Genomic DNA, 18,672 nt, shown 5'->3' on the forward strand with positions numbered 1-18,672 from the left:
TAAAAAAAATATGAAACAAATTTTGTGAAATAGAAGTTATAGGAAAAAAATGGAATTTAAAAAAAATATGAACCTAAATAGAAGTTATACGAAAAAAATATGAAACAAATTTTGTGAAATATAAGTTATAGGAAAAAAATGGAATTTAAAAAAAATATGAACCAAATTTTGTAACATAGAAGTTATACGAAAAAAAAAATATGAACCAAATTTTGTAAAATATAAGTTATAGAAAAAAAGTTATAGGAAGTTATAGAATAAAAAAGGTTTAAATTCATAAAAAAAAAAATTGAATACAACAGCTAGTGACTGGCTAGCTGTTGGAATTCAAATTCAAATTAGTGTCGGTTTTAACCGACACTAATAATATAGTGTATATTATTTCTGTCGGTTATAACCGACAGAAATAACAAAACATTAAAAAAAAAAGGCCAGCCCTGCATGCAGCCAGCCCTCTCCGATTCCGTGGGCCCTTCCAGATTCCAGAGCTCTCTGGCCTAGCCTTCGGTTGGATACAGTTTTTGGGCTATTTTCGGCCATCTGGCCATCTGGACCATTCGGTTAGAGATGGTCTTATAGGGGTCCCCAATTTGTATCCATTCTTGAATCTGACCCGAATATATATATATATATATATATATATATATATATATATATTTGATATATAATATAATTTTATTCAATTTACCGAATCCTCCCTATACTAATTCATTATGCATGCATCAAATCCTATACTATCTTTATTATGCATGGGCATACCAACAATCTCATCAATTCAATACTCTTATTGATATACTTAATCAAATTAATTCATTGAATGATTTTATATATCAATTATCAAATGTTACAAGTTTATCAGATTCATTTATCTTCAAGAGTCTCACTGTCAAGAAATTGGTGCATGTTATTATGAACAACTTCAAATATATTGTTATGTTTTTGGTAATTGGATATTGCTATTAAATGGCGGAATTAGTATCTACTAAAATTTATAATCGTCAATTGGATGAATATAATTTTTTTTTTGTTTTTTGACAAAGATGGATATAACCGATAACTGATTGAAAATTCGTTATTCGGTGGATATGGTTATAGATAATCCTCGATGGTTAACTTGCAGTTATGAATATGATTAATTTTTGTAACTATGAAGATGAATATAACATTTCCGTGCTCAAACCGAACAGTTGCCATCCCTAGTCTCCAACGTCGTCTGAATGCCCCGACAGATCACGGCCCGGCTCGTCTTTCCAGTTTCCACGAGTCGCGATATTTATGAGCCGGGATGAGCCGAGCTGAGCTGAGCCGGCTGAACGAGTCAAAACTCCACGGACGCCAAACACAAAATCCACAAAACTCAGAAATACAAAATTAAAAACATAAACTGGCATTCTCTCTCTTTCAGTTCCGCTCAGTCCTTCGCAAGAAGAAGAAGCCAATTTCTTCGCTACGGGCAGAGATCCCCAGAAGCCTGAGGTCTCCAGAGGTTTCCAGATTCCAGGTACCGGAATTCTCAATCCCTAAATCTTTCGATGTTTGGGGGATTTATTGCATAGAATTTACAAGAATCCGTAGTTTTTTGAAATTTTGAAAACAATGCATCCGGATTGAGAATTAGGGGAATTGGGATTTTAGGGTTAGGGTTAGGTGTAGGGGGTTGTTTGTTTGGTTGCAGGGATAGTTGGGGTTTTTTAGTTTTGGAGGGTGGGAGGTTGTAGCTATGAAGGGTCGGTCTCACCGGCTTCAGAGTTCGGACCCGCCGGACGACTGGGTTAACGGGTCGTGGACCGTGGACTGCCTGTGCGGTGTCAATTTTGACGATGGGGAAGAGATGGTCAATTGCGACGAGTGTAGCGTTTGGGTGCACACCCGGTGCTCTAGGTATGTGAAGGGAGATGATAATTTTGTTTGTGACAAGTGTAAGAGTAAGAACAATAGGAATGATAGTGAGGAAACCGAGGTTGCGCAGTTGTTGGTTGAGCTTCCGACGAAGACTGTGAGGATGGAGAGCTCTTATGCACATCCACCTAATGTGCCTACCAGGCGGCCGTTCCGGCTTTGGACTGATATACCGATGGAGGAGAGGGTGCATGTTCAGGGAATCCCGGGAGGGGACCCTTCTCTATTTGGTGGGTTGTCGTCTGTTTTTACTCCGGAGCTGTGGAAGTCTACTGGGTATGTCCCCAAAAAGTTTAATTTTCAGTATAGGGAGTTCCCTTGTTGGGATGAGAAGAAGGAGGATGATGCTAAATTTGACGAGGAAAATGAGAATCCGGTTGATAGAGGTGCTGGTGTTCTGTTCTCCTTGTTGAAGGAGAGTGTGTTGGCAAACCCAGTAGCTTCTTTGGTGGGGATGAGGGGCCGAACAGAGGATGGGGGGTATAACAAGAATGCATCTTTGAAAGAGAGGAAAAGGTGGGATAATGAAGCTGTTGATCTTAGGTGTGCTCAGAGTGGAGTGAAGAAGGAGAGAAGTCTACTTCGGCCTGTTGTGTTACATTCGGGCAAGCGGAAAAAGGATGATTTGGGGACATCCAAAGATCGGAGTGGCAAGAAGAAGGCTAGAGCTGCTGAGAAAGAGGCTGATGCAAAGAAGAGAGGTGCACAATCTTCTAAATCAGGTGATTTTCTGTGCTTTGGACACTTTCTGTTATACATATCTTTTATGATGGGAAGATATTAAGTTTTGATTTTTGAGAACTTACATGGCAAGAATATTAACCCTTGGTCAACTTATATGGCAAGAATTTTATGATGGGAAAATATCTGTTGACTCCAAATTTTGTGTTTTAATTTTTATTACTAGTGTTTACACCCACGAGTGATGCAAAACAATTGGAATTTTCTGAGGACAGAGGTCCGAAGATTTCCAAGGGTGACATTCAGAGTAAGAAGAGCAAGAAGTTTAGCGACTCCATGGTCAGAGAACCTGCATCAGATGGTTGTCTTCCAGCAGACTCTACTGTTGAAAAACACTCATCAGAAACCTTGATTTCTGACACGCGTAAACAGAAAATTTCAATTGGTGATGGACTGAAGGAAGACAAGGTTGGCCACCAAGTTCCTGCAGTGCCGGAGAATCTCACTCTCACCAAAACTGTTGATGCTGTTGCTTCATTGTTAGAGAACAATGATGGTACAGCTGATTGTGAAAAGAAAGAGGTACGCTTTATTGATACTCATCTTAGTCGGTTGCTAGTGTTTATTAAGTATTTTGTTGCTTTATTTAACCATTCATCCACGTAATGGAACTATTACTGCAAAATCCGCTTTCTTTTTATATTTATACGCCATGAATAATTGAATTATTCACAATTAACTTTTGGAATTTGATGCCAAGCTTATAGTAAACCTTTAACGAGGAAAAGAAGAAACCATACACATAAGCATCGATATCAACTCTCTATGCATAAAATGGATTTGTACATTTCTTGACTACTGAGTTTGGCACTATTTAATGTTAGTTCATTGGACTGCGCATCTGTGTATTGTGTGTGTTTGTGCACATAGACGTCTATAAGTGTTTCAGATTTGAGACTTGAACAATTTTTTGGAATTGACATTTCTTGTACCATAGGGAGGTAGGACAGCAGATGATACGTTGGATGTGCAACCTCTGATTGGAGATGTTGCTGCTCCAGAAGTTAAGAATCAGATTCAATATTCTAATGGTGGTATCTCTGTGGAACCTCATTCTAAATTGAAAACAGAAGATCATGATGAGAATTGTAGGAGCTCATTGAACGTTCAGCATTCTCCTCATGCTGATGCAAAAGATCTCAGTGTATCTTCTGATCACAGGTCTGAAAGTCTGAGAATCAATGAGGTACTAGTAAACAGCCCACTATCTAGTGACCATAAGGTGCTTGGTGCTGACAGAAATTCAGAAGGGGCTAGTGATTCTTGTAAAGACAAGAGCGATGAGTTATCTGGTGATCCTTATCAACTTAAACAGGAATTGGAAGGTTCTGAGGGTTCCATGGCTCTGCAACAAAGTCCTTCAGATCCCAAACATAGTTTGGGGTCTCCTGAAGAGCTTTCAAAACCAGATGGAATTATCTTCAACTCTCCAGCAATACCCAGTCAGTGTAAAACAGTAGCATGTGCTGGAAAATCTTCTGCTGTTTCATCAACCGTTGCAGTCTCCATATCATCCGCTTCTGATAACTTAAAATCTGGTGATGCTCAGAATCCTCATCCAATTTTGAAGCAACGAGTAATATCTGAAAGTAATGTTAGCACTAAGAAGGATCGTGCTTCATGTGACGACTTGGATGAAGACAGGGACAATATGTCAAGGAAAACAGTAAAAGAGCATGTCAGATCCTCTACAAATTCTACTCTGAAAACCTCACACTCGAGCAGGAATCATGATTCTAAGTGGGCCACATCAGAATCAAAAGATTCAGTGCATCACTCATCTTCCAAGACGTCTCCAGCAGGGAATACCGCTGTTCCTTCAGGATCTAGTGAGCCTGCTGGATCACTGCCCAGCCAGAAGGTTTTACATGTACAAAATAAGAGTTCAGCTTCTAGTGCATTGCAAAGAGGTGAAAAGTTCAACCATACAACTTCATCTAAGACTAATCAGAATCACACACCATCTGCTTGTCCCCCTGCACCACCAAGTGTGCAGGCACAATTAACTGACCAGGAGGTGAGAAAAGAAGTTTCATTTCTTTATCTTATTATCTTTTATTAGTGGTAAGTTATTGGGATGACATCTTAAATATCTTATGGGGAATTTGGCAGATAGCTATGCTTTTGCATCAAGAGCTCAACAGTTCTCCAAGAGTACCTCGTGTACCACGTGTTCGCAATGCATCTAGCTTACCTCAATTAACTTCAAGTGCAACAAGCACGTTAATGAAGCGTACATCTAATTCTGGAGGAAAGGATCACAGTTCGGTAAGATGTCAAACTTATTTCATGTTTTGAGAAAAAAAAAAAAATATGGTGTTAATTTATCATCTTCTGATTAAGAGGATGTCTTGCACTCGTCTATAATATAATATTGTCCGAGTCATGTTTGTGCCAGCTAATCCTATTAATACAATCTTTAGGTCTTTAGAAGAAAAATCAGGGATGCACCTAAAGATGGGTCCCGAAGTTCACGTGAACATGATGAAGAAGCTAAAAGGACGGGGAGAATACCATCTTCTCCGGATCGAAGACGACAAGATGCAGCAGATGTTGCTAGTAAGAGGGAGGACAATGGATCTTCAGCAGGGGTACTCTCTGGCAGGAAGAATATTCATTCTTCCTCCACTCATACTGCAAACAGTGGACCATCTTCGTCCAATGAGGCTAATGATCGCAATGTGTCATCTGTACGCAGTTCGCCTAGGAATGTCTCTGATGATGATACAGGCTCAGTTGGTCCGATTCATCGTACATTACCAGGTAGCTGTAATTCTGTAAGGTTTCCCATTTCTTCTTAGATTTTGTTTAAATTTGCTCATTGTGTTTTCCTTGTACAGCCTTGATAAATGAGATTATGAGTAAAGGCAGACGCATGACATATGAGGAGCTTTGTAATGCTGTGATGCCGGTATGGTTGCTTTCAAAAGAATACTTGCTGTTTAATTGTAGTACACGCCATAGTGCGTGAAGAACAATGAATGTATCTGAATTTTTTTCTCTCTCCTCTCATTTCTTTTTGCAGCACTGGCATAACCTGAGAAAGCATAATGGAGAGCGTTATGCATACACAAGTCCTTCACAGGCTGTTCTTGATTGCCTTCGAAATCGACATGAATGGGCTCGGTTAGTTGATCGTGGTCCTAAGGTATCCTCATCAAAATATGCGCATTTGTGTTTCATCAATGCACATATGCTTTATTGCATCCTTTACTAATTTCATTGCAAAAGCCTGTTGCATGATCCAAATTATTAAAACTACTGAACCAAAAACATGAAGTGTCAATATTCAACCATGGTTGTGTATGTGCTTTTGCATGTTTCTCTTTTCTACTTTGGGGTGGGGGTGGGGTGTGGGTAATGAATCAATCACCTGATAATTGGAATAAACTGGTGCAGCAAGAGGACTTCCCATGTGAACTTGGTGAGTTTTGGGGGTGGGACATGGATTTGGGACAAATTAGGCTCATAATAAGGAAGCTGACATTGTGTAGTTTTGGTAGAATAAAATTTTCAGATTGTGGCTCAGTGTTCTCATTCCTATTTCGCTGAAAACGGCAGTAATTAGGACTATGCATTTTCTCATGTTTTTTTAATCTCTGTAGCAGACAAATTCAAGTAGGAAAAGGCGAAAAGCAGATGCTGAAGATTCGGATGATAATGAATATGGCAGGGGAAAAAATCCAAAGGAGTTGGATGGTAAAAGCATTGAGACACAGAGAGAGGACTACCCCAAGGGCAAGAGAAAAGCTCGAAAACGTAGGAGATTGGCTCTTCAGGGAAAAGGAATAAAGGATGTCAGGGAGAAGCGGAAGGTAGATATGCTTACCGACGATGATGTTGGACAGTCATTTTCTAATTCCACAGAAGGAAGCATGTCCACTGAGGATGATATTCAGGGAGGCGGAGCATGCCCGGTAAGAGGAAGTGAGGCCTCTACTAGTTCGGATGATGAGACCGGGGCAACGTGATTGTTCATTGTTTGCACTGTTTGGTCTGATATCAAGGCTCTCAATGTGGCCATGAAGCCTCTCAGTCCGCCATCCCTTCTTTCGTGTGACGCTGTTGCAGCTGCCCTACAGCTTTGACAGCTTTTTGTGATGAAGTCCCAGTTGGGATTTCATGCTGGATCCGAGAAATGTAATACCAGTGTACATATGAGTTGTTTAATTTTTGTGACAATGGATTAGAACTCCTCGTTTATTGAGGCGTAGATTCGATTTGATTCTGTAAAAACTTAGGCAGGCTGCACCTCCTCCATAAATTAAACCTAACCTTTTGTGAATTCGTCATCTTGGTTTGTTCGGCTCAGGGAAAGGTCAGGATCCATTTCAATATACGGTATTCACCTTCAAATTTGTGATTGTATGCAGAGGATTAAAACTGAGATACACCCCTTGCCTTGCATGGACTGGTTTTACTTTTCCAACTAGAAATATGAGAGTTAAAGGTGAATACTGCATCTTTTTATTCGTTGTATGCAGTATTCACCCGTATCTAGTATACATTAGCGTATAATGTTTAACAGAATTTTTTGAGTAGTGAATCTTTAGTCGCTCATTCAACGCTTCATTCTTTCGTTTGCATGCAAAATATAAAACTTCGTCAAATCAGTTGGTCCGTGAAAATACGGGTATATTTTAAAATTTTCGTATGTAAGATGACCGTAACACGAAACGTACGCAAGTGGACAGTTGCGTTGCGTCCACCAAACACCAGGAAGTCTTGAGGAATGCAATCTCTCCCGTGGAAGTTGGGCCTTTAAGTTTACCCGTTCAATCTTCTCTCTCTCTCTCTCTCTCTCTCTCTCTCCTCTCTCTAGATATAAAAAGGCGATTCAGACTAGAGGGACAAATCGTTGAAAACGACGGTAAGAGATTTCTGGGGCATTTCTCTCTCCCCCTCCCACAGATCATTACCCATTGCCTTTACCCCCACCAACTACCTTCAACTGCAATCCCTCCACGCTTCCTCCGCCGTCCCGCGGCTGTTGCTGCTTTTTCACATTCTCTCTCCGCGGCGATCTGGTTCGTCCAATTTCTCTATTTCGCCTGATATTTATGTGTTTAATTTGCTGCTTGTCGATTTTGTTTAATTGTGGTCTCGATTGAATTGGGTCGGATTCGAATTTGGGATCTTTGTTTCTTTCTCATTTGATTTGTTGATTGGTTAGGTTGTGTGAATCATCAGCCATGACAATTCCGGATTCGGATTTCATGATGGAAAACGGAGTTAGTTGCTTACCCAACACGCCGGAGGAGGAGAAGCGGATCATCGATGAATTGGCTCGAAAATCGGAGGCCAATGTCAAAGAAGGCAACTTGTTCTATGTTGTTTCCTATAGGTGTGTGCTCCTCTTTCTTTGAATTTAATGCTAGAGGTTTTATCTTTGGATTGGCAGCCATCTATTTGCATGTTATTGTTGCTTTTGTTTTGAATCTTTATTGAGAAGTGCTTTTCGCATCGTAATTGTTTGGTTAATTCTGGGTTCTTAGTTTCTTGTGGGTTTTACGTGCTTTCTAAGCCAAAAGCATGCATTTGTGCTATGCTTCTGTATTAAGCAATTGGGTATTTGATTAGATTTTCTTTTGTTTATTTTTCGTGTTTAGTAAGTCACTCTCTTTTTCGCTTTCTTTTATCACATTCATATGGTTGCTTTTTACATGGAGCATGTTGATTCCAAACTTTGGCTCGACGAATTAAGACCGTAACAATCACACCAAGAACATGAGTCAAGCGATGTAACATGGTTCACCTAAGTAGCACTGTGTCCACATTGATTTGTGTTGTGTTTTCACTGAAAGTGTTGCCTTTACTTAGAAGGCTTGAAAGCCTTTTTTGAGAGAGTGAGAGTGAATGTAGATGGAGATAGTTACTATGATTGGGGGAACCTTTTAAATAGGCTAACGCTTGAGTTTTTTTAACTGGTGGGCCTCCTTCGTGGGCTAAGGCTCGGCCATGGGTGTAGCAAACCGTGTGAAAAGGGCTCCCCCAAGTCTCCCAAGCATTTACTTAGGCCTGTTTGAAACTGCTTTTAGGATGACTTAAACCACAATCTTAAAACCAAAGGTGTTTTGACATTGTTTGACATAAAATCTTAAATAGTACTTCTGAATTTCAAAAGTTCTTTTAGTGTATCTAGAGGGTACCTCCCTTCTGCTTTAACAGAAGCATTACTAAACGAAGTTTTAATCTGGTGCTTTTACAAAAATTGGTTATGACGTTGTTCAGTATGACCAATATCCGGATCAGTTTTAACTAGGCAAAATTTTCCTTACACTTTGTTGAACAGATTTAATGTTATCTGCATTATAAGAATCTATACTACTATATGGGTGACACTACTTTGAAGACTTCTTGACTGTAATTTGGGGTTACTGGCTGTTGTTTCAATAGTAAAAATGCTTGCATGTTTGTAACTAGGTTTATTCTACTGTTTGTCCAGGTGGCACTCAAGCTGGAAGAGGTATGTTGAGCAAGGCACTGGAAAACATCTATATGACAAGCAGGATTTTGTGTCTCAAAAGTTGGATCTGCTCTCATCTAAAAATATAGCTAGACCTGGACCTATTGATAATTCTGATATAGTTGTAAATGAATCTGAGGGCGGCGATTTACAACTTCATAGTACACTGCTGGAAGAGCGTGACTATGTCTTAGTTTCTCAAGAAGTTTGGGAAAAGCTTTTCGACTGGTAATTACTTATTTTGCATCAAACCCCTTTCACTTGTATTCTATTTTCTTTAAAAGTATACAGGGAGTGTGTTTAATAATAAATTCAATTTAAAATAGGTGCAAGGGCACCTTTTTCATATTTTGTTCCTTATTTTTTATAAAAATTATCCTTTAAATCTTACAGGTACAAAGGAGGTCCTGCATTACCAAGAAAGATGATTTCTCAGGGTGACCTTATCAAGAATCTGATGGTGGAGGTCTACCCGCTCTGTCTTAAGATTATTGATTCAAGAGACAGCAGCCAGACAGTTATAAGATTAAGCAAAAAGGTACATTAATCTTTCTTTTGCTTTTTCCTTCATACATATAAGTTTTGGAAAATTTTTCATTGCTTGTAGAAAAGGATATGTAAGGGGTTGCCATCTAGAGTTGTATTTTCATTGTTTTTATTTGTCTGATGGTGTTGCATTCTTGGAAGTGTGTAAACTTTGGCTGTCGTGGTTGTGAATCTTGTGATGGCTTTGACCATATGTATATAGTGTACAATGTAGGTTTTAACAAATTTAGTCTGTTTCAGGCTTCTGTACAGGAACTTTACGAGAAGGTGTACAAAATTAGAGGAATAGAGCAACAAAAGGTACATTTACATAGTTGTTTACCCCTTTTGGGAGTTTTTGACTTCATTTACTATGAAGTTAATCACATTGGTTTTTCCTTTCTTAATTTTTAATCACAGGCTCATATTTGGGACTACTTCAACATGGAGAAGAATTTAATATTGAGTGCTTCAAACCAAACCCTAGAGCAGCTGAACTTGCAGATGGATCAAGAAGTGAGTTCTATTGTATTATTAATTAGGATATTCTTTGTTACTTAAATTGAATGATTGCTTATCATAAATTATTACACAAAAGAATAAATAGAATTGGTAAAGATAAACATGAGATATACTAAGTTGGTTTTCCAGCCTACTTATTACTGATTAAGCTGCATTTTTAAGTAGACATTTGCTGTGTGGTGGTTATTTTTGCACTCTTTCTTATTTCCCACTTGGGATTGGGATTTATGTGTATCAGCATTTTGCTTTGACTTCTGAATTCTTTCTGGATGATCCTCAGATTTGTCAGTTGTGACGTTTATTTTTATTTATCTAATGACTTTATTGATCTATACTTTTCCTGCAGATTCTACTTGAGGTGCAAGTTAATGGGAACTTTTCTTCTCAATTCTCCATGGATTCAACAGGAAATGAGTTAGCATTGGTACCCCTAGAACCATCAAGGTCATCTATGACAATTGCAGGAGGGCCTTCCTTGTCAAATGGTCATTCAATGGATTATAGTTATAATAATTTGCACCAGGGAAGTGCCTTAAGCAGCTCAACATCAACATTTACAGATGATAAAAGTTATGTTTATAATCCAATGAAAAAATTAGATAGGGGAGGTTTGGCTGGATTGCAAAATCTTGGAAACACATGTTTTATGAATAGTTCACTTCAGTGCTTAGTCCATACACCTCCACTTGTTGAGTATTTCTTGCAAGATTACTCTGATGAGATCAACACTGACAATCCTTTAGGGATGCATGTAAGTGTGGTTATCTTTTTCATATTTCCCTCACACCTTCTCCATGCAGATATTATTGAATATTAATTTATTTTCTCCCTTTTTTCCCTTTAAAACCTGACATATGTAGTAATTCTGCAGGGTGAGCTTGCTCTTGCATTCGGTGAGTTGTTGAGAAAATTGTGGTCTTCAGGACGAACAACAATTGCACCACGTGCTTTCAAGGGAAAACTTTCTCGATTTGCTCCCCAGTTTAGTGGCTATAATCAACATGATTCTCAAGTTAGTACTATTTGTTTTCTTAATATCTTCTCTGTTTAATGCTCTTCAATGTAATAGTATGCTATTATCTAATGTTAAATGTGCAACAGTGTTTCTTTTTTTTAAACAAAATATCACTTGATCTTGAAAAGCCACCAAGAGTGTTTTTCTAGGGTATTTATAACAAGCTACATTATTATTGTATTTTTCTGAATGGTAAGTTCTTTTTTCAGGAACTTCTTGCTTTCTTACTTGATGGACTACATGAAGATTTGAATCGTGTCAAGAATAAGCCGTACATTGAAACAAAAGATTCAGACGGTCGGCCAGATGAGGAAGTTGCAATTGAATGTTGGAAAAATCACAGGGCCCGAAATGATTCATTGATTGTGGATGTGTGCCAAGTAAGAATTGTTTTGTGACTGTTAGTGTTATATCATACAATGTGTGCATGTTGCTACTGCTAGATCTTAAATGTCAGCTCTTTTTCTCTCTTCAGTAATCCTATGTTTGTTATGCTAATATTTTTCAATTTGGTTCTTTTGACCAATTTGATCAATTTATATCGAAATGGACTTGCTCTTTTGTATTTAGCTGTGTCTTTTTTTTCTTTCTTTCAAGAGTAATTTTTGCTTCTCTGTGTAGTTGGATGTTCACTTTGTGTCATACAAGTAATCTATTTCTTAATTAAGGAACTTTTGTTAAATGTACAAGGTTTATCTTTTGGTTATTGACTCACATTTCTGGTTTAACTAATGTCCAGGGTCAATATAAATCAACATTGGTATGCCCAGTTTGTAGCAAGGTTTCAATTACTTTTGATCCGTTTATGTACCTATCATTGCCACTACCTTCAACTGTCACCCGGTCAATGATGGTAACTGTGCTTTATGGAGATGGGCGTGGGCTTCCACTTCCGTACACTGTAACCTTGATAAAAGATCGGTGCTGTAAGGATCTTATTGAGGCATTGGCTACCGTATGCTGCTTGAACAGTGATGAAACCCTTCTGCTTGCTGAGGTAATATGGAGTTCACTGACTTAATAGTTCCTTTTGTTTTTTATTCTTTATTTTTCTGTGGCATCAAAACCTTTTTGTTAGCTCAAAATCATTTGTTGGCTCATTTCAGCATTCCCTCTAGTTTAAGTTTTTAAGCTACAGAAGTAGCCTTTATGGTATCAAATTTATGGTCTCAAGAGGCGTTGGAAACCTCTCATCCCCATTCCCCAATTAACTGTGAACTATAGATTGAGGCCCATGCATATGTTTCTCTCTCGACCACATGCAATATAATATATAGGGGCTGCAAGTTAAAGGGGTGTTAACTTGATATATATTATTGTTGGCACCTAACAACTTGAGTTTTTGGGTAAAATATTAGTCTTAACACTTCCATTTCAGGTATATGAACATCGAATTTATCGATATTTGGACAACCTTTCTGAACCATTGTCTTCAATTAAGAATGATGATCGGATTGTGGCCTATAGATATTCTAAAGAAGAAGTAGCTTCCAGAACCAGACTTGAAATTATTCATCGACGGCAGGAAAAGTGAGTCTGCTTCCTTTATCTCTAGTAGTTGAGTTTGCATGTAGGTAAACTTACAAAGTGTGAACTCTAATTTGGCCCTGGACTTCTAAGGTTTAATTTATATAAGCAAGTAATGTCGATTTCAGTGAAAAATCTGAGGACCATGGAATTGTTTTTTTTTATTTTTTGTAAACCCTGATAAATAGGTGATTTAAGTATAATTGCTTAATCACCTAGGTTCTGCGTGTATCCATTGGATGGGCTCTTTATCATTATTGTTTTTTCCTTTTTGGCTGAATTATTAACAAAAGCTATTGTCAACTTGCAGATGTGCATTAGATCCTCTGAAGGGTCAGAGAAAGCTTTTTGGAACACCTTTGGTTGCCTATCTAGGAGAAGACCGGATAACTGGTGTTGATGTTGGTAGAGCTGTTTCTAAAATTCTGTCGCCCTTGAAGAGAGTGGTTAAGCTTCATAGCACGAAACAAAATGGATTAGTTTCAGAAGCCATTCATGAACCATCAAACAGCCACAATTTGAGGTCCACGGAGAACATAGAACTAGAGGAAACATCAAGTGGCGAGTTATCCTTCCAGCTATTTTTAGCTGATGAGAGGGGTATGACCTGCAAACCACTTGAAAGGTTTTCAACCATAAGTCCCGGTAAAATCGTAAAGATATTTGCGGACTGGACTGACCAAGAAGACGAAGTATATGATGCTAGCTATCTCGGGGATCTACCTGAGGTACACAAGAATGGGTTCACAGCAAAGAAAACTCGGCAAGAAGCTATTTCCTTATTTACATGCTTGGAGGCATTTTTGAAGGAAGAACCTCTAGGTCCCGATGATATGTGGTTTGTACTTTTACCTATTCTAATGGTTTCTGTACGGCATAATATATAATTTTCAGGCAAGTAGGTATCATCCTTGACGTATGTTATTGAATTTTGCAATACAGGTACTGCCCTAAGTGCAAGGAACATAGACAAGCTACAAAGAAACTGGATTTGTGGATGTTGCCGGAGGTTCTTGTTTTTCACCTGAAACGGTTCTCATATAGCAGATACTCAAAGAATAAACTTGATACTCTGGTGACTTATCCAATTCTTAATCTTGATTTGAGTCAATATGTGAAAAGCAAGGATGGAAAGCCTCATCTATATGAGCTATACGCCATTAGCAACCATTACGGCGGTCTAGGTGGTGGGCACTACACTGCATATGCGAAGGTAGGATAGCTCTAGTGCATCTCATCATTTTTCATTTGAATAGTTTCTGTCGGTCGGTCAAGTATTAGCATGGCAAGCCTTGAAGTGACATGTTATCTTTCCGATTTGGCAGTTGATTGATGAGAACAGATGGTACCATTTTGACGACAGTCATGTATCTCCAGTGGATGAAACTGATATCAAGACTTCGGCCGCCTATGTGCTGTTTTATCGGAGAGTTAAAAGTGGACAAAATACCGGAGAGGCCGAGTCATCAGGGACTCGTATGGAATCTTGAGCGGGGATATCTCGTGCATCTTGCTATATCATAAGGTTTTCAAACTTCCCACCAAGCCGGCTTGGTGCAAGAATGGCGAGCACTGTGGCTGGTTGAACATACAGATTGCACGGCGCTGGGAGTGGACCAAACAGCAATACGAGGGGAAGGAGCTGCAATATTCTTTTAGAAAACGAAATTTTGATGGACATTTATTCGTGGGGAAGGGTAGCAAATTATATATGGAACTTGCATAAGATGTTGGTGTTATTACGGCTGCCACGATAAACCAGTGAAGGCTGTCAAGTGTAGACAGAATAGATTATGTAACGGAACACTTCTTTGGTGTTAATACGACCAGACGCATATTTGGTCGAAATTTCAAAGAGCCTTGTGTTTTACTTCAATGCTGGACGTTGATTTCCGTTAACTTTGTCACAATTTTTTGTCATTTTGGTCACAATTTTCTGTTAATTTCATAACGTACAATGCATGTTCAAACGATAACGTGAATGGTGATAACCATTTTGTTTTTATTTCTTTTGAAATTTGAAAACTGAAATCTTTGGAAAGTATTTTTAGATTTTCAAAGAAAAGAGAACTGAAAATTGCTTTTTAGGAACTGTTTAATACCATGTCCTTTTTAGTTTTCATTTTTTTGGAGATTGAAAATTAAAATCTTGTTCGATAGCTGTTTTCATTTTTCAAAAGAAATTCAATCCGAAAACTTACTTTTTTTTAGTTAAGTTTTCAGTTATTGGTTTTCAATTTTTTTTTAAAAAGTGAAGTGAAAACTAAAAACTGAAACGAAATGTTCATCCAATGACCCTTGAGTTTTCAGAATTTAGCCTAGAGTTTAATTTTAATTTTTAGTTTTAATTATTTTGAAAGTTAAAAATTGAAAATAATTAAGGTAAAAAATACTACAGTCAATACAGTAAAAAAAAAAAAAAAAACTCTTTTAGTACATGAGAAAGGTAAAATATTTTACAACAACAAATACAAAAGTGGGGGCCCCTCCCCTCTAGCCTCTGCCTTCTAAAACGCTCCTCAGCACCATCATTAAACTTTAATTAAACACTAATCACCCTCCTACCCCTAATCCACTAGAGTTGTTATTAAGACACTGAATTATAAATAAATAATAGTTGCCCTGCAAAAGCCCAAAAGAGAGAAAAGTTAGGAAAAGCACTTATTAAATAAATAAGGTTTGGTACCAATTGAATTGCGTGCCACCGATTGCCAACTAAAAAGACTAAAAGCCACCCACCACCATCATCACTTTCACCAAATGAGCCCCACACCATCTCAAATAATCAAAACCTAGTTGATGATCTCAAGAAAATATCACCTATATGCATCAAGAGGTGTGGGGCTCATTGGGAATTTTGTGTTAGGACCTATTTCTAAGAGATATGTTAGCATCAGTCGTTTATCACCAAGCTGAGTGTTGATTCTTGACTGTTGGTGTTCACAATGCATCAAGAGTCAAAGAATTTTAATGCGTGAGTAGGCGACTGATGGGGCTCATTTCCAAATTTGTGTTACAATCAACTTTGAGTTGGTGCGCTACAGTCAGTCACACGTCACCAAGTGAACGACTCTTGACTTGACTGCTGATACATGTGAGACTCAAAATGCATCAAAAATCAATAATCATTGACGAGAAAGTGGACAACTGACCGTAAATGCATCAACAGTTAAAAATTGCAGACGATGATGATGATAGTGGGAAATAGTATTTAACATGGTGGATTAGTTTTACCTCGTTCCTAATTCCCAAGTAACCTCCTCTATTTATTTTCTCTCTTGTCCACCGTCCATTCAGATTTTGAGATCTGATCTTGAGCAACTTTAGATATTTTGCTATCAGCTTTCCATCAACAACGAGGCCAGCAGCCACATCATCGCAATCCAACCAATCACATGGAATCTCTCCTGCAAACAAAAATAGCAAAAATTAAATAAAAAACAATTCCATTTAATCACATGCGACACGACGTCGTATTCCGCGGCACCACCGTCCCCGGTACTTATCAACACTGACGACCAATAAGGACTCAACACCTGGACCACTTTTTTTCAACCATCACATCATCCACGCTAAAAAAGTAAACAGTGAAATTGAATGACTTACCGTGGCGGGGGCGGAGGAAATGGACAAGTATGGCGTGCCGGAAGAACCCGACGGCGACCCACCATTACTAATCGGATTCACCTGTCCCTGGCCCGAACCCGAACCCGAACCCGAACTTGAACTTGAATTAGAGTTTCCAAAGGAAATGTTGCCCGTCGAGAGCCCGATTGAGTACGCGGGCGACCCGTCGGGTTTAAACAGCCCGAAGTTCCTCTCTGAACTCGGGCCGGGTTTCATGTTCTCATTGAACAGCGCGAACACGTAGATGTTGAGATCCGACCCGGGCCTGAGCGGCGTGCCCTTCTTCTGGCAAATGAGCTTGATCAGATTACCGTTGTACTTCTTCGCGTTCTCCGGCGTCGCTCCGACCTCGTCCTCGTCGCCCTTCGACGGCCACCCGGTCTCGGAGATGTGGACCGGGAGCTTCTTGAAACCGAGGGAGCCCAGGGCGGAGTACACGGCGTCGATCTGGGCGAACAGCATGTTGTCGTAGTGGAGATTGGTGGCAGGATCAAGGGAGCCGGAGTTTGGCTGGAAGAGGACGTACTCGAGCTGCACTTGCTTAGGGTTCGATTTGTAAGCGAAGTAAGGGTAGGCATTGATCAGGAACGGCGATCCGGTTTTGGCGTGGAAATTGAGGATCGGAGTGATGCAGCCGGTCAGATCTCGGCGGAAAGCGCCGGCGGACGGCGGATACGAGGTCTGGAGAATGGAGAGGGAGTGGGCGGTGGTGACGGCGACTTGCTTGTCAAGGCCTAGACCGACAAGGGCGGTGTGGACGCTCTGCATTGCCGGGAGGAGATTGTTGCTCAACGACGTGTCGTTGAAGGTGAGGACCTCATTGCCGACGAAGATGCAGGTAATGTTGGTGGCGGGGAGATGGGCCTGGACATTGGACTTGACCCAGGATTGGGCCTGGGCCGGGTCCTGGACCTTGGCAAGGTACTCGTTGGGGAGGCCCACTATGAACTGAACGCCGGTGTTGGCGAAGGCTTTGAGGACTTTGGGATCGGCGTCGTAGAGCTTGATCTTGGAGATGCCGATGGCTTTCACCAGCGGAACGACGTCGTCGGGAGAGGGTAAGTTGTTGGCGATTTGGCCGTAGTTTATCCCCATTGAATTTACCGTTTCTGGAAACATGAACCCTTTTCAAAAACAAAAACAAAAAACAGAGAAAATGTTGTAAATTAGCTGACCAGAATTCAAAATTTTCAAAAAAGATTGCAACTTTGGAAGTAAATAGGGAAAGTGGGAGCTGGGTTTTACCTGAAATGATGAGAATTGAAAGGAAAATTGCAGAGGAGTAGGGGAAGCTAGTGGTGGCTGCCATTTTTGGAGCTCACTGCTCAGCTTGGAGACTGGAAAGGGAAGAATGTAGCTGCAGGCAACTCCAAATTGGGCCACAACGAGGGGAGAGAGAGAGAATGGGCAACTGTGAGGAGAGAGAGTGAGGAGTGATAGTATAAAGCTGTGAACTTCCACTCTCAGACTCTCACTCTCACAAATTCAGAAATGAGCTGGGACGGTGGGTCCAATGTCCAAGTAGGCACGCAACTGTGAAGTTGAGATGAGAGAGGGAGGGAGGAGAGGGAGAGAGCTTACGTTTTAGTTAGTATGAGAGAGAGAGAGAGAGAGAGAGAGATAGAGAGAGCGCTTTAGGTTTTCGTTGGTAGAGGGGATTCAGATATTTTGGACTTATAAAGTAAAAAAAAATGAAAGAAACAATGTGATACAACGGTAATATCATGTTAATCTAATAACATGTTTTAACTTTTAAAATTAGTATTACATGACTGTAAGTATGAAATACTGGCATTCGCGGTGAACAGTATCTTAAGCTAATTAAGCAGTGTTATGCATTTAACTTTTTTCAGTTGATATGCGTTTTGATTCAAGATACTACTAATGGACAATTAAGCTAATTAAACAATATTATATATTTATCTTTCATGCGTGACATGTCTTATTGATTTAAGTTACCGATACATAGGGATGTAACTTGGGCGGGTTGGAAGGTCAACTCAATCCTAACCTAACTTTTACAATTATGGCTCGAGTTCGAGTTGGGTTTCATTTGGGTTCATTTGGGTTTGGATTTAATTGATTTAGGGTGTACTTGGGTTGGGTTCGGGTTGCCCAACTTTTTCAGGTTTAATCTTGTAATAATTTAGTTTCCAAGAATTCTTAAAAAAAATTAAGCCAAGTAGCATCAAAGCTAGCTAACTTTAATTTCATAAATCCATCTATTATAAATCTTTAGGATTTAGAGACTACAAATATGGGCTGACTAATCAACGCTTCTTATTCCTTAAAAGCTTAAGAAATTATAAAGGGTAATATATTAAAAAAATATTTGAAAGCGCGTTGGTTT

General features: G+C 39.3%; 3 protein-coding genes across 4 annotated transcripts; 2 read left to right on the forward strand and 1 right to left on the reverse strand.

The window, feature by feature from the left end:
* Positions 1-1,357: 1,357 nt before the first annotated feature.
* LOC126626761 (uncharacterized) lies at positions 1,358-6,925 on the forward strand. 2 transcript variants are annotated; one of them, XM_050296158.1, is made up of 8 exons: positions 1,358-2,621; positions 2,807-3,162; positions 3,578-4,657; positions 4,753-4,908; positions 5,064-5,403; positions 5,481-5,551; positions 5,666-5,788; positions 6,246-6,925. In XM_050296158.1, exons 1-8 carry the CDS (start codon positions 1,721-1,723, stop codon positions 6,609-6,611), a joined length of 3,393 nt encoding a protein of 1,130 aa, XP_050152115.1. In that variant the 5' UTR covers positions 1,358-1,720; the 3' UTR covers positions 6,612-6,925. The 2 variants fall into 2 exon arrangements, with proteins under 2 accessions (XP_050152115.1, XP_050152116.1); XM_050296159.1 differs by having other exon boundaries at positions 6,249-6,925.
* Positions 6,926-7,395: 470 nt separating this feature from the next.
* On the forward strand, positions 7,396-14,571 carry LOC126626763 (ubiquitin carboxyl-terminal hydrolase 9-like). Its single transcript, XM_050296160.1, has 14 exons — positions 7,396-7,667; positions 7,814-7,984; positions 9,086-9,334; positions 9,500-9,644; positions 9,893-9,952; positions 10,052-10,147; positions 10,500-10,904; positions 11,025-11,165; positions 11,378-11,548; positions 11,908-12,165; positions 12,547-12,698; positions 13,006-13,533; positions 13,638-13,908; positions 14,021-14,571. Exons 2-14 carry the CDS (start codon positions 7,833-7,835, stop codon positions 14,183-14,185), a joined length of 2,793 nt encoding a protein of 930 aa, XP_050152117.1. The 5' UTR covers positions 7,396-7,667; positions 7,814-7,832; the 3' UTR covers positions 14,186-14,571.
* A 552-nt stretch (positions 14,572-15,123) lies between these two features.
* Positions 15,124-17,932, reverse strand: LOC126626765 (glucan endo-1,3-beta-glucosidase 11-like). Its single transcript, XM_050296163.1, has 4 exons — positions 17,568-17,932; positions 16,302-17,446; positions 15,930-16,102; positions 15,124-15,317 (listed from the first exon to the last, which is right to left on the reverse strand). The coding sequence occupies exons 1-3, from the start codon at positions 17,629-17,631 to the stop codon at positions 16,034-16,036; spliced, it is 1,278 nt and encodes a 425-aa protein (XP_050152120.1). The 5' UTR covers positions 17,632-17,932; the 3' UTR covers positions 15,124-15,317; positions 15,930-16,033.
* Positions 17,933-18,672: the final 740 nt, after the last annotated feature.

This window comes from Malus sylvestris, chromosome 6 (genome assembly GCF_916048215.2).
Source record: "Malus sylvestris chromosome 6, drMalSylv7.2, whole genome shotgun sequence".
Taxonomy (NCBI): domain Eukaryota; kingdom Viridiplantae; phylum Streptophyta; class Magnoliopsida; order Rosales; family Rosaceae; genus Malus; species Malus sylvestris.